At 46.8% G+C, this 10,158-nt stretch overlaps 1 protein-coding gene across 1 annotated transcript; it reads right to left on the bottom strand.

Moving 5' to 3' along the window:
• Window positions 1-1,194: 1,194 nt before the first annotated feature.
• MCIDAS (multiciliate differentiation and DNA synthesis associated cell cycle protein) lies at window positions 1,195-9,456 on the bottom strand. Its single transcript, XM_081213300.1, has 7 exons — window positions 9,215-9,456; window positions 8,551-8,626; window positions 7,474-7,562; window positions 5,615-5,687; window positions 3,969-4,186; window positions 2,810-2,920; window positions 1,195-2,412 (listed from the first exon to the last, which is right to left on the bottom strand). Exons 1-7 carry the CDS (start codon window positions 9,320-9,322, stop codon window positions 1,987-1,989), a joined length of 1,101 nt encoding a protein of 366 aa, XP_081069426.1. The 5' UTR covers window positions 9,323-9,456; the 3' UTR covers window positions 1,195-1,986.
• Between the last annotated feature and the right edge of the window lie 702 nt (window positions 9,457-10,158).

The following is a 10,158-nucleotide window of genomic DNA, read 5'->3' as shown; positions in this document are numbered from 1 at the left end:
TGTTTTCTCCATTAAAACCTTCAAATTTTGCTAGTCACCAGAGAACTTCTTGTATGGTGATCCTTCATAGACTTCCCTGAGGACACCCAACCCTCTACCTGCATACCTCAAAGCAATAGCAGCACTGCAGTCTCACCCTTTCTAAATCATAAATTGGCTTCTTCAAACCCTACCCCCCAATTTAGATAGGCTGCTGGGTCTACTCAAGGGACCTTTTTAAGAAAATGGAGGAGGGGGTCGTGTACTTCAATGCTTCTGGTTGTGGTGTTAACTTAGAAGGAAATTGTGCATGCAGAACATTCTCCCAACCATTACAGCATATATATATATATATATATATATACACATACAGAAGATGACTTAGAGTGCATTATAAGCAGCATCTAGCAGAGCTAGGCATCAAGCAGCCTTGCAAATAAGTCTATCGATGTGGCTAGTTTACAGGGGGGGGATATCTCTGCTTACATGCCTATATATACACACCAAAGCAAGCCATTTGTGGCACAGTAGGCATCTGAGGGAAAGGGAGGGGGCAAGAGGAAGGACCCTAGCTCTCTTCCGGTTTCTACAACCTCTGCAGCATGGTTGCTTACCTTGAAGCTATAACCACCACCACCCTGCCAAACACACACACACACACACACACTCCTACAAGCAAGTCCCATAGAGCTCAGTGGGGCTCATTTCTGAGTAGATTAAACATGCATAGGATGATTCTCATTTTTCATTCTACAGACATTGGGGTTCTCTAGAGCCTGCCGATATCTCCATCTTGTGCATGGATGGTATTGTTTTGACTATATAAGTAAGGGCACTCACACCTGAACATTGAAAATAGAGGAAGATCTTTTTACATTAAATCAACTATTTTATCTCTTGCTTAGAAATGTATTTTAGGCAAAGACAGTGAAAATCGTTAAGTCTTCCTAAGTAGCTTTGGGACACTGAAAAGGAAACAAGGTAGCGCCTGTTAAACCATCGATTTCCAACAAGTAGATGGTCAGGCGGCAGCGGGGAGAGAATTCTCATCAAAATATCATCACAGAATTGTAGAGTAGGAAGGGGCCCTGAGGGTCATCTAGTCCAACCCCCTGCAGTGCAGGAATCTCAGCTAAAGCATCCATGACAGATGGCCTTCCAATAAAAAAGAGTTCAGCACCTTCCAAGGGAGTCTGTTCCAAGTTCTCATCAAACAGTCACCTCTCGTCAGGTCCTACCCTCTGGAGCCAATGGATTCAAGTTACAAGAAAGGAGATTCCAGCTAAGCTTTAGAAGAACTTTCTGACAGCAAGGCAGTGGAATGGGCTCCCTTGGAAGGTGGTGGACTCTCTTTAACTGGAAGTTTTTACGCTGAGGTTGGATGGCCCATCTGTCATCAAGCAAGGATTGGTGAATATGTTACAGAAGTCTACAGGACATGGCTTCCAATTATGGAGAAGAAGAAGAGTTTGGATTTGATATCCCGCTTTATCAGTACCCTAAGGCGTCTCAAAGCGGCTAACAACCTCCTTTCCCTTCCTCCCCCACAACAAACACTCTGTGAGGTGAGTGAGGCTGAGAAATTTCACAGAAGTGTGACTAGCCCAAGGTCACCCAGAAGCTGCATGTGGAAGAGCGAGGACGCGAACCTGGTTCACCAGATTACGAGTCTACTGCTCTTAACCACACCACCACACTGGCTCTCTGGAGTGCAATCATGGGCCAGGAATCCAAAACAGAAAATGTGATTAGTAACAAGAAGTTTGGCATCAGCTTACTTAAAGGGGGGGTGTAGAGAGAGAGTGCTCTGTGTTTGTCTATTTTAAACAGATGTCTGTTTCCAGCTAAATATTAGCAACTCTGGTTGACATCAGTCAGCTGTCAGCAGTAGACCCCACCTGAAATGCCTTGGTGGAAGCAGCACTACGCAGGAAGATGAGCAGTTCTTTGGCAGGAAGTCACTGGAAAGAGAGGCAAGTGTAGTCGGCTGATTGCATCCTTCTTTCATCACCTGGGAACCCATCTAAACTTGTGACCCCCAGTGGCTGTCCTGACCAGAAACGCATTGCCTTGGGGGAAGGCCAGCGTCCTAATGTTACAATGCTCATTGATGGCTGTCGTGAAGGACACTCCTTCCTCAAGTTCACTGCCACGGAGGTCCAGGGAACTGTGGCTGCTGCATGTCTGCAAGCCCTGGAAAGCACCATACATGTGGATTGTTTCGTTCTCTCCCCGAGGGCGCTTTGGGCTTCTCTTGTCATCAGCAGACTGCAAGGCTGCATTGCATCTGTCTGATATTTCCCGCAAAATTTCGTTCACTTCCATCTCCTCCTCCTCTTGCTCAGCGATGGTCACCTGCTTGAGGCTCCTCTTGTTGGGGCCATTGGCAAGGGAGAGGTCTGTGCTGTCTTTGCACTGTGGGATCATCAGCTTCTGCCAAGAAACAAAGATATCAAGCACTCTAAATCATTCAGTGCATGAGTGTATGCCAACCTGGAAGGGGGGGGGGGGGGGTTGGAAATCAACAAGTCTAATGTTCTTTAAACCAACAGCACCCCCTACAGAATAAATTGCTGAAAACCCTCATACTCCTGAAGGATATAGGATTGTGGATCTGACATAGTTACCCACTGGGATTTACAGCACCATAGAATGACCAGGGTTCAGCTCCTGAACCTTATTTGGTACCCTGTGGGGAGATGAATGTGCCCTTGGGCAAGTGGAGAGACAGAGGTTCCATTCTCCCCATGCAACATCAGCAGGACATCCAGATCAGCAAGGACAACTGCCAAAAAAGACGCCAAATTGAGAAAGACATTCCAGTACTTACATCCAGCACAGAGGCAAGCTGCTTCGCTTGGCTGGCCAGTTCCTTCAGTTGGATATTTCTTTCCTTCAGGGAGGCAATTTCCTCCTGCTTTTGGGTCAATGTCACTTGGAGCTGTTGGGAGAGGAATAGGAGATGAAGTTCTGAAAGTCACTGGAGTACAAAGAGTGATCTGCCTTCTCCCAATCTAGTGCCCTCCAGAAGTTGCATTACAACTCCCACCATCCCTGATCATTGGCCGTGCTGGCTGGGGCTAATGGGGATTGCAGTCCAAAACATCTGGAGGCCACCAGGTTAGGGAATGCTGCTGGGGAATGTTTGTGTACTGGCAAGCAGATGTCAAAAGGTTTCTTGATCAGGCTTCTGGTGGGCCACTGTTAAAGGCTAGTGGGCTGTATTCAGATCTGAACTGCCTTAGAGGAAAGTTTAAATGTATATTTTTTTGTCAATATGCTCCTCTCATTCTTATACAGCACCCCACTCATTTAACTTTGCAAGTACATCTCAAAAGCCACAACTGTAGAATGTTTAGGTGATAATTTCCAACAATCTTAGCAAGTCCTGCAAAATGCAATTTTACAGAGGGGAAAACCCAGCCAAAGTCAACAGAAAAATCATTTTCCTACTGGCCTCCTTGAATGCATAATTTACACCTTACCGGGTTCAATAGAATTTGAATCTGTGATGTGAAGTCCACTTTACCGGGAACAGCTGTGATTAAAGCAACCATTGCTTCCATTTGGTATAATGGATTGTGGATTTGTTTACATTTTATTGAAAGCTAAAGGAAACCCTGGATCCTTCTGTGAACAAATTCCACAACTGTGTGTTTTACTCAAAAGGACGCTCCATTGAGTAAAATGAAATTTACTAGCGTAAGTAAGTTTGCAACACTGCGGTAGGGCCAATCCAAAATAATTTAAGAATTGCAAATGGACATCTCAGTCTGCAAGTCATTTACTAAGCTATTCATATTCAGGTTTTTCTTTAGACACAAGTGTCACTGAAACCAATGCAACTTGCTTTCATTTAAGTATGTTTCATCTCAGTGTGCTGTTCCAACTTAAATCCATGTCATTGTCCTAAGTGGCTTCCTGCAAAGAAACCAGTCAGGCTGGCTTCAGAGTAACTTTCTTTCCCCATATTCATTTTATTTTTATACCTGGTTGTTTTCCACAAGTGCATCCCCTAGAGCTTTCTGGTTCTGATTTGCTAAGTCTTTCCAGTACTGCTCAGTGGAAGAGATGTTTTCTGCATTCATCTGAGAGGCAGAATCGTCCTCTGCAGGCTGACGAAAGCAAGGGCTGAAGGATCTTCCATCATCCACAGGGAAAGGGAAATCAGCGCAGTCCAGCAGAGGTGGCATCAGAGAGGATGGGTCTAGGGAGACCAATAAGAAACAAGTGATACAGCTGATTGACTCCTTATTTGACATGCACAGGTCAAACACAAGGTGCTTTTGGCACAATGAATTGTGACTTTGAAGTTCAGATGAACAGCAAACAAAACATGAAGTAGTTTAAGATCTGCTTTGCTTTTTGAAAGACCAATTAGGACCCTTGCATGGAAGAGTGGTGTGCTGGGCTGAGGGCTTTAATTATTTCCCTTAACCTGTCCTTCCCTCCCACAGTAAATAGCAGCTTTGGTGGGGTTTGACGGGGAACAAGCTGCAGTTCCAAACCAGTCTCCATACTCCCTGCAGCTGCTTTTAACTTTGATACAAATCATGGCAGATTCTGATTATGGCTATCCAACATCTCATCTACCGTAGTTGAACCTTTTGAAATAAACAAGAGCAGCCTTTTTCATTGGAGGCTGAAGATTGCCCGCCTGTGCTTTAAAGCAAATCTCATTAGTCAGTCACCTTAATTATCGCCTGCATTTTAATTTTTATTGTGTTTTATGTTTTAACACCACATACCATCCTTATATTTTATGATAAGATGGTATAGAAATGCTTTTCTAAATAAATACCTAAAAATGCTGTCTAACAGAAATTTGACACGTATTTACTTAGAAATAAGTTCCATTGTTTGTCTTGTATTTCTTGTGTTGACAAGGGTTTGTTATTTTTATAAAAGTCTATTAGGCGATATAAGCCTTTGGTTCGCCAGGTTTTTATCTTGAGGTTTTGTGCTGCATGGTGGAATAATGGGTGGTACGCCAGGGGGAGAAATAAGTTCCATTGTGTTCAGCTTTGTTTCCTTCAAGGTGGAGATGTATAGGTTTACAGCCTAGGGGTTTAAAAGCTTTAAACACAAATCCACATTGAGGATCAAACTAGCTGTGGCATTGAGAGATCTGATCTCCAGCTAATTTGTTTTGAATTTCCAATAGGCAAAAGGTTATGTGAGATCTGACTGGAAACATGGTACTGAGAAAGTGAAGTTTAGTCTCCTCCCTCTCTCACCATTTTCCTAATTAAGTTTTCTCCTGTGTCCTAAATTTGCTATTTCATTAGAGGGCAAAACATATCCAGTCACAGATCTCTCATCATGCCTAGTTTAAGTCTTAGCCTAATCAATGAGCAAAAGTATTTTGTGAATTAAATAGGATTATAGTCCTTAGCTGATTTAAAGATATTTATCAATCAAGAAGGATTCCCAGATTAACTGGGTAAAAGTGTTTTTAAAAGACAAAAAAACCCAATAAATACACTGTTTACTTCTGAATAGACCCGTGCAGGATGCAGAAACCCGAAAGTTTCAACCGGTTTTTAATCCAGGTGTCCTCACACTAAGCGTTCGTCCTAAGACTGCCCTTTCCTCTTTGACAGGCGCAGTTTTAAACTGGACTCGGTATACTTGCCCGATATGAAGTTATCCACGGCATCGCGAAACTCCTGGAAATCAAACTCTGGCTCGGGTTGCAAGCACGGGCTCTGAAATATACAAAAGGAACGAGGCAGTTAGGGGGGAAAAACCCTTCTCGATTCTCAGTTCCTGCTCGCTGCTCATTCTTCGGCAAGTTTCAGTGTACGCACTTAATAAAACGCACCTGAAAATCCACTGGCCATGCTGAACAGTGGAGCCGGCAAGCTTGCACTGCCATGGCAAAAGGAGAAAGCAAGAGGCGCTATCTACGCAGCGGCGCCTAAGGAGGAGATGCGAGAGCAGCAATCCCTGCCAAAATGTTCAGGGTAAGAAACAAGCTGGAAAACCCAACCTCACGCTTCGCCACCGGGGCTTCCCTTTACGTCTCTTAGCGCACTCTCATTGGCTAGCCTCACCAGCCAATCAGATTCATTTGAGCGGGGCATTCCGCTAGTCCCGGGCGAAAATTAACCCTGAACTGTATAATTTTTCAGGTGGGACGTACTAGCCACGCCCCTTGCGTAGGTTCAAAGAGGAGGAGATTCCTAGCAGTATAAGAACCCATCAACCGCTTAAACCGACAGTCAATTTGGGTTTGCAAAAGGTCCTTAAGCAGATTTAACCGGTTTCTGGGTTGCGATCTTCAAAAGTTTAACTTTTTACCTTTATCCTCTACATACTGCATTTTGTTTTATTGCTATGGCTGGTGGCTGATGCAAATAAAGATTCATTCATTGAAAGAGATGAGCTAGCTTCTGCTCTTTTTGTGGGCTGCATCCAAAGTGCTTTGAAACATTACATAGTCTGGTGGCTATTTTCTTGGGGGGGGGGGGGCTCAGATTTCTTCCCAGATAAAACTGCCCAACCGCGCAATCATGCTCGCTTTTATTCAGAAGGAAAGAACTGTGCTCAAGGGACGTTACTTCCTAGCCTATCACAAAAAAACAAAAAAAAAAAAGATGCGGAGCGGGAGTGACTTCGTCAGCGTCCCTTGCCAAAGGTAGCAGCATCATTGCAAAGAAAGGCAGCGCTTATGTCTCGGACAGGTCTTGTGCTGCAACCGGTATTTATTGCAAAGCACTGGAAAACAAGGGAAGCAGCTGCACTGCGGATCCACACGATACACTTAAAGCACATTCAACGCACATTGGTCCCCCCCATCCCAAAGAATCCTGGGAACTGTAGTTTGACAGGGAACTGTAGCTCTGTGAAGGGAAAACGTCAGTTCGCAGGATTCTTTGAGGCAAGTCATGTTATTCGAATGCGCTTCAACTATACCCCGGACCCACTATAAACAGCGCCATTTCCGTTAACTGAGGTTTCCCGCTTCTCTCTCTCTCCTTTTTAAAAAAGATCCTAATTCTAGTGTGCTTTCATCCATGAACCATACAGGAAGGGAGGTACTTGCGCCCAAATAAATCCCTTTAGGCGCAATCTAGGGAGGTTCGCCTTTGGTCATGTGAACCATGAAAGTTTGGTGCCCTACTGTTGTGAAGGGGCACCCTTAGGGTGGCACACGCTGCCTGGGGCGGGTCAGGGGGTAGTGCTATACAGGCTGGCCTGCTGCCACCGTGTGGGATAGAGGACGCTATCAGAGATGGTGCCACTGCCAGACCGGTTGGCTTCTTCATGTGGAATTGGGCCTGGGAGCATTTTCTCCTTGCAAAGTGTCTTGAGCCAGCGCTGCTAGTTCTTTCCCCCATCATAGCCCCGATCCGGATCAACCTCGACTTTAAAAGGGGAGGTGTCATCACGCATAATGGGGTGAACAGCATCACGTCTGCTTCGGGCCCAGGTCTGGAAAGCGTGTCAATAAAGACCAAAGAGGATGAGGGGGCGACGGTTGTCAACTACCTGCTGGGTTGTTGCAGCGCCTCTAGAAACTTCCTGCTGAAAGACGCCCGTGCAGTCGGCTAAGTCTTGCCAATCGATGGTCGACAACGCTAAAGGGGGGGGGGGGGAGGCAGATCAGTGTTTATTTAAAAGGGTAGGAGACTGGGAAGTTTTTTTTTTTTTAATGCAAGAAAATCATGTTAGATTTGTCAGTATAGAAACGCAAATCCTGTGTGTGTGTGAAATATTTCATTCCAGATTAACCAGTCCTCTGGTTGTGTCGATTCCTGGGACTAGATGACCTTTGGCGGTCCCTTCCAGTTCTACGATTCTATGAAATACAAATTGCTAAAGGAGTAACCTTAGTAGTGGTCTCTTCTCAAGCAAGGCACCTGCGGTAGCTGTAAAATCTAAAGTGCAGGAGGTCATTAGGGCGGCTCCCCTAGCCACGCCCCCAAGAGAGTTCAAAAAAGCAGACAGCTCTTTCTCTGTACGCACGCACATACAATAGGGGTACAAAGCATACTGTTTAATCTATTAGGATCATAGTCACTGCAAGCCGACAGGTAGTTTCCATTGAACCCTGGATGCTTACTTCCGAGCGAATAGGTGGTAGTCAACTAACTTTTACTCCGAGAAGAACTGTTGGGATTAATGGGTCATGTCCATTCATTTCAGTGAGTCTACTTTGCGGAAAACCAGGTGAAATACCACCCACAGTCAGCTGAAACACAAATCTTTAGCTTTTAATTCAAAATGCAAACAACCTTGCACAGAAGAGTTACTGACTAGCATTAAGCCGATATGCCATCAAATAAAAGGAAAGAAGTAGGCAGCCTCTGCCTGATTATTTCCCCCGTCTCTTGACTTCCTCTGCTAATCTGACACAATTATTAAATGCTTATTATCACCTCATTCATGTGTCAGAACAAGGTTCCCCCCCCCCCACATTAATTATTATGATGCCCCAGCATTTTCCCTGCTGGAAGAGAGGCAAGTTCCGAGCAGTGTTCTCTTGCGTTTCCCCTGCATTACACCACGAACTGCGATACGAAAGAGGGTAGTTAAATTGGCTTTTTTAAAAAAAAACGCACTCACCTAGATCTACAGAATCCGGAGGTGGGTCGTTATAAATGGCTATTGGGTTGCATCTGAGGTTGCTATTCCGTGGCACCTGCCGGCAAACAATCACAAACAACAGCATTAAGGTTTCAGTGTTTCTCTTCTGGGCACATTTACTTTAGAGAAAGTGAAGCGCCACTGGGGACTTACTTCCGAGTAAACATGCAGAGGGCTAGGTCGGAATAACCCTTTGAATCCTTACTACTGGGTAAAAGTACCGGTACTTAGGAGTGCGTTGTAAGGGCAACCTTATGTGGACAGGGCATCTAAAACAAAAGGTGCCGGGGCTTAGTTTTCCCTGAAAATTGTGCCCTTTGCAGTAGAAACACCTTCACCTAACTTCAGATGGCAACTGGTTGTTCTGCATGCAGAGAGCTCTGCACGTGCTCAGAGACACTCCTTTCCCGGCTATTAGTCCCCATCTTCTAGCGATGGTTGCATATTGGAATTGCCTTTTTTCCTGGCCGGGGGCTGGGGAAATGCGCTTGCTCTAACCGCTGGGCGACGCTGTCTCCCGCCGCAGAACGGCTGCTGCAGGCAGGGAGACAGGTTTCCCCGGCGTTTATTTCTGCCAAGAGCAGATGGCGAGAGGCTGGTCGGTCGGGCTTCGCAGCCTCGCCTTCTCCTTCCAGCAACGCACCTTTCTCTCTGCTTTACTGCCCGGCTTTTTGCCCAGCCGCTCGGCCAGATCCTGCACCCTGTTGGGGCACAGGCTGCCGCAGGCCTGCCTGCCGCCGCGGCTTTGCATGGCACTTGCTCGGCCGGCTGGCTGGGCTCGATCTGAGCCGCCCTTCGAGGGGAGCCTGGCCGCCTCTCTGGGGAGGAGAGAGCCGAGGGGAGGCGGGCCGGCGGCCGATTGAGCGCCAGAGGTGGCGCCTTCGCCTTGGCACGCTCCAGCCTGGCAACAAGGGAGCCCAGCCCAGCCCTCTCCCCTCCTCTCCCCTCTGGGATTAGACCCAGCCGCCGCCGAGGCCGCCGCGCGGAGCCCACGCGCCAAAGTGCGCCCTTTCGCCAGGCATTGGCGCCGCGGCCAACCGACGAGCGGGGAGCTGCTTCGGGTGAATTCTCCAGGGACGGGAGGCGAGCCGATCGGGAATTCACTTCTCCCCATGGCTCAGTCTGCCCTGGTTCTCTCACCCGTAGAGATTGGAGGGTGCCTCTGAACATGTGCAAAACACCCATTTCCTCCTCCACCACCACACGTTTTCACAAGAGTAGCCTGCTGGTCAGGGGTGCCAACTGGGATAAAATATTGGGGAGCCCAGGTAAGCTCCGTCCCAATAATTGATCACATGACATGGCGGCGCGCACACACAATTTGAATGGCAATGGCCATCAACTTTGGAGGGGGCCGGCCTCCTCAAATATTTTACTGGAGAGCTGAAGGGACCTGGGCCCCTAGGAGTTGGCTCCTATGCTGCTGGATCCGGCACATGGCCGATTCTCACAGTGGCCAACCAGAGCACAAACCCTCCCATGGTTTCCAGCAATGCATTGGGAAGTATTTCTACCTCCAGCTGTGGAGATACAGCATTGCATTGATAGCCCTCTCCTCCATTAATTTGTCTAAGCCTCTTTTCAGCT

This window comes from Podarcis bocagei (genome assembly GCF_964188305.1).
Source record: "Podarcis bocagei genome assembly, chromosome: 11".
Classification (NCBI taxonomy): Eukaryota; Metazoa; Chordata; class Lepidosauria; order Squamata; family Lacertidae; genus Podarcis; species Podarcis bocagei.
Note: the sequence above shows the minus strand (reverse complement) of the source record. Positions and strands in the feature narration are given on the sequence as shown.